This window comes from Plasmopara halstedii, assembly GCF_900000015.1.
Source record: "Plasmopara halstedii genome assembly, contig: Scaffold_3060, whole genome shotgun sequence".
NCBI lineage: Eukaryota > Oomycota > Peronosporomycetes > Peronosporales > Peronosporaceae > Plasmopara > Plasmopara halstedii.
In genome coordinates, this window is record NW_020189964.1 from 254,795 (window position 1) to 259,421 (window position 4,627).

At 45.7% G+C, this 4,627-nt stretch overlaps 1 protein-coding gene across 1 annotated transcript; it reads left to right on the forward strand.

Annotated features, from left to right (window-relative positions):
• Positions 1-952: 952 nt before the first annotated feature.
• Positions 953-3,152, forward strand: PHALS_06571 (conserved oligomeric golgi complex subunit; the record flags this gene model as incomplete). The annotated part of the gene is made up of 4 exons (XM_024719880.1): positions 953-1,152; positions 1,213-1,332; positions 1,404-1,757; positions 1,817-3,152. 4 exons carry the CDS (start codon positions 953-955, stop codon positions 3,150-3,152), a joined length of 2,010 nt encoding a protein of 669 aa, XP_024585135.1.
• Between the last annotated feature and the right edge of the window lie 1,475 nt (positions 3,153-4,627).

The following is a 4,627-nucleotide window of genomic DNA, read 5'->3' on the forward strand; positions in this document are numbered from 1 at the left end:
TGCCCATTCTCGCGCTCGACCACCGAGCTTGGAGATAGCTAGCACCACGCGCTGCTGCTCGGTCTGGAGCATGACGGACGCCATAGCCATCTCGGTCTCTCTCGCCCAGTGCAGGAGATTATCTCCATCTTTGCCCTCGAAGGTTTCATCGCTCACCATGAGCGGCTTGGGTCGGGAGGAGTCATCCGTCGTTGACAGTGGCGCCATGGACTAACATCTGTTGCTGTGAGTGCTCTAGCAGAACATTTTCATAGCTCGAAATCGCCTCTAGGCGCGCGCTGATTGCTTCAAGTCCTTGCGAAGCGAGGTGTTGCACGCTCTTAAGGCCAAGCAGAGACATCATCCTTTTAAGCCCGTCCTAGGAGAGCTGCTTCATCCTCACAGAGGATCAGTCGTAACGACTCAGGTGTAGATTGAATACAAATGCAACTCAGTGCAGCGGGGCCGCTGTAGCTCTTTCGATTAGAGGAGGCTAAGCTAAGGTCGGTGACCATCGTTTTATACTTAGAGCCAGTATGAGTGTGGTGGATCGCAATCCGCTTACTCTAAGAGTAACCACAGCCCAAACTTAAGGCAAATAGCCTCTTTCGTTCAAAATGTAAACTAAACCCTTAGGCTTTCCTAATTAAATAGTTAAACTGCATAACTACTGACTTCTTGTTTAGGTGTAGCCTCACCATTGTGTAATCACACCGTCTTGTGTAACCCACCCCTTCATACTAAAGTGCGCGTAGCCCCGTTACAAAAACTCACGTTGCGAGTTTGGTCAATTGTCACTCCGCCTGTTTTCCGGCTTAAATTGGTCGATCTTTTGAAGGTGAGTACTTGGAAGACGAAAATTTTAATAACTTACCTCTACTGCAATTTAATTGGTACAATGCCAGTCATTTTCAAGAAAAATCGGGATGTTTTTGATATTTGGCATGGATTAAAAACAATACTAGCTGCGATAATGTCAGCGCCGGCACTACAAGCTCGCGTGCACAGACTCCTAGGATCTCGCGCGGAGCTGGAAGCAACTAAGACGCTTTTACAGACGATTGTGCCAAGTCATTCACCATCAACCGCTCCGCTACTACAGCTGGACACATCGCAGACGTTGACATTGGCTACCCTACGCCGTACCTTGCGTGCGAGTCTGGAGAATCAGCAGTTGGTGCTAGCACTGAAAACTCTAGATGGATTAGAACGAACTTTGGATCAAATTTCTAGCTTGACAATCCAGGTTGGCCAGCTGGACATCATGTGCGAGGAGGTGGATGAGTTTTTGAAAACCACCAAGAGGGAAACGCAGCAGGTGCAGACAGAGGCATCTGCATTGGTGACTAAAAGGTTTGATGGCGGGGCTTAAGCCTGGTGAAATTACATTTTAACGCGAAGTTCTTACCTCTTGGAGTATGTAGGGAAAAGCTTCAGCAAGAGGGAAGACAGATTAGCTCATTTTTATCCCGCTACCAGCTGAATGACGAGGAGGTTCAAGCGCTTTTTGGGGGAGAACTAGCGGACAAAGACATGGACGTCTTCTTTCGCACGATGGAGCGAGTACAGCAGGTAAAAGCAGACTGCAAGACCCTAGTGTCCACAAGCGAAATCAATTGTGGTTTTGAGCTGCTGGATGCGGTAAGCAAATGCCAGGAAGCTGGTCTGGAGCGACTGTACCAATGGACGATGATTAAATGCGCACAAGTGGATGGAGAACCCAGTAATGAGCTTCATCGAGCGATTGTGCTGCTTAGCGATCGTACAGAGTATTACAAGTAATGCTTTCTTTTCTAAAACGATAGAGAAAATCACTCATAACGTTGTCGTCATCCAGCTATTGCAAGGGATGCCTGACAGCATCGCGGCGGTCAATAGTCGTTCGGCGTTTTCTTGCGGCGCTGACAGTCGGAGGACCAAATGGAATCCCAAGACCGATTGAAATGCATGCACACGATCCTGTGCGCTACTGTGGCGACATGCTAGCGTGGATCCATCAGGCTATAGCGGCTGAGAGCGAGATTTTTCGTGTGCTTTTTGATGGCGACGTCGAGATTAACCCTTGCAATATCACATTAATTGAACCATCTGACAGAACTAACGATGGGTCTACAGACGATAACACTTTTGGTGAAAAAGACACTGATGACATCGATGCAACATTTTGCTTGTCCATGGTCGGACATTCATTTGACGGGGTAGCAAAGCCGCTGCAAGTGCGTGTTGAGCAGACGCTGAGCTCCTCGCACGGCATTGTCACCACATTCAAATTGGTGCACTTACTCGCATTTTATTACCGCAAGCTCAACGAATTAATTTCTCACTCAAAGATAGCGCGTGCTCTTCAGTTTTGCCGCGAAGCTGCAAATGAAGCGTTTCGTCGCCAGTTGCAGCAGGTGGTGAACACAATTGCAGCCTCAGCCCATGATTATGCAGCCAGTCTTGCAGCTACACATATCACGCTTGATGCAACGCACCACTTGGTGGCTTTGCTTGATGTATCTCAAACCTCGTTATTGCCGGAGAAAGAGAGAGAAGCGGATGTAACGCCATTGTTCGAAAGTATTCTTCCAGCTCTCGAGCTCATGTGTCAGCGCAGCGTGACGGGACTTGACCCAGTCGACGCGCTCGTGTTCCGCATCAATAACTTTAATTGCCTACACGCACAGCTGTCTCGATTCCCTGATGCAGCTAAGTGGTACTTAGAAATTAGCCGTTACTTAGATTGTTGGCTTCGTAATTTGAGCGAGCTTCATGCTTCGCGCGTGATGGATCGATGCCAAGTCAGTACTTTGTTGCAATATATCAGACACTTTCAGCAGAATCAAGCGATTATTGACTCCATACCAGCAAACACACCTGGTCTGGATGGGACAACGATTACGCGAGTCATGGGCGATTTCTGTTCAATAATGATGGCGCTCATATTACCACAGCTTGATCAACTTGCACAGCCTGAGCTCTCTGACAAGGTCCGAACACTGACGTCGGTAACGCTTGCGAGCGCGTATGCACTCGTCTATGAGTTTGTGTTTGACGCAAAAAATGGCTACAACACAGATGTCGGATCAGTGTGCTCGTTGTTGGCGCCGGAGAAAAATCGTCGTGTTGTGCTTCAGCATACACCTGAGGAAATTCGGACTGTGCTTGAACTAGATGAAGACATCAAGTGAAAACCGAACGATCTGGTCAACGGGATAGAGAAATCTCTGCATCAGAATTGAGTTTATTCGATGACACTTCGGATTAAGGTATGATCAATGCGCACTTTCAGATTCCTTTCGGAACGGCATTAACGCTGCATTACTTAACGATAATACACCCAAGCTTACTTTAACGAGAGCTCCCAGCAGATTTTTTGTAGTAAGAAATGTCAATGCTATTTTCTGCTCAATGTAGTACAAAAATCTTTTTGGGTAAAATTGGCGTCAATAGAACCATGCAAAAGTAAGATAGATTCCAGCATGTTACTAGCGAATGAACATCACCAAATATCGATGAAAATCGGATATTGAAAGAAGCAGCTCACCAAGAACTATATTGAGCATAAGAGCCTGCAGGTAATCTCAGAATGCAGGTGGATATCCTTTTTTTCGAATATACAATAATGAAAACTTAAGTTCCGATATGCCCGATATTCTTTGAACTTCTCGCAGAGAAATTCGTAACTTCAAAGCAATTATGCACTGTCAAACGTGAGATTTGCAATCGAGGTTCTGACATTCCTATAACACCGGTTGTAATAAATTATCATACCGATTAAGCGATTAGATTGTATTGGACACAAAAATCGAGATTAATGTCAAGCACCTAGAAAAGTTGCAGCTCGAGGAATTGCGTTCTGGTTGGTGTCACGCAGTAGATTACTTTTGATTACCAACGTAGTTGGCTGCGCAACTGCTATCGCCATTTCTCTACCCTACCATGAAATAAATGGCCAAGATGAGGATCGCGTAATACGAAGAATTTCGTGCATACGACAGTCAGTGTTGCTACTGTCAACGTTTTCTGATGTAAAAAATCTAGCCTGAAATTGAAGTTTCACGTAGTAGAGAAACTAAAGTTAAATCACGATGCTTTACGAGTACGCGGTATTCTTGCACGCCTTGATCATGATACAGTAGATTGTAAACTTCCTCAGCGGCACTGTAGTTATCGATCTGACTGTCTGTAATCTTTTCTTTTAAATCAAAAGAGCTCTTTGTGTTGCACCCAGCTTGTCCAATGTTAGCTCCATACAATACACTTTTGTAAAATAAATTGTTACGCCTGAGGTACCAATTGTCGAGCGAATGGCATGTTTCTTGCATAGCTTTAACTTGTATTAACAATATAAATCAACTGTATCGGTAATAAAATAATGTGTTCCGAAATTTATTTACACATGAATGTAGCCAATCAAAGAAGTTTCTCGTCTTCAAATAGTGGGAGTCGCGCGCCTCTCGCAGGTTTTGTTGAGGTGCGCGATCCTAAGTGGCGCAGCAATTAATTAGACAGACGACACTAGTATATAATATAGCATATGTAGCACAGTGAACCTCATTGGCGCTCTGACTGCGGCCTTGTGCAATCAGCCGTGCAGTGCCATTGATCTGACCAAGGAGGGGGGGGGGGGGCACTTCGCGCGCGATAGAAAGCCAGAGCAAGG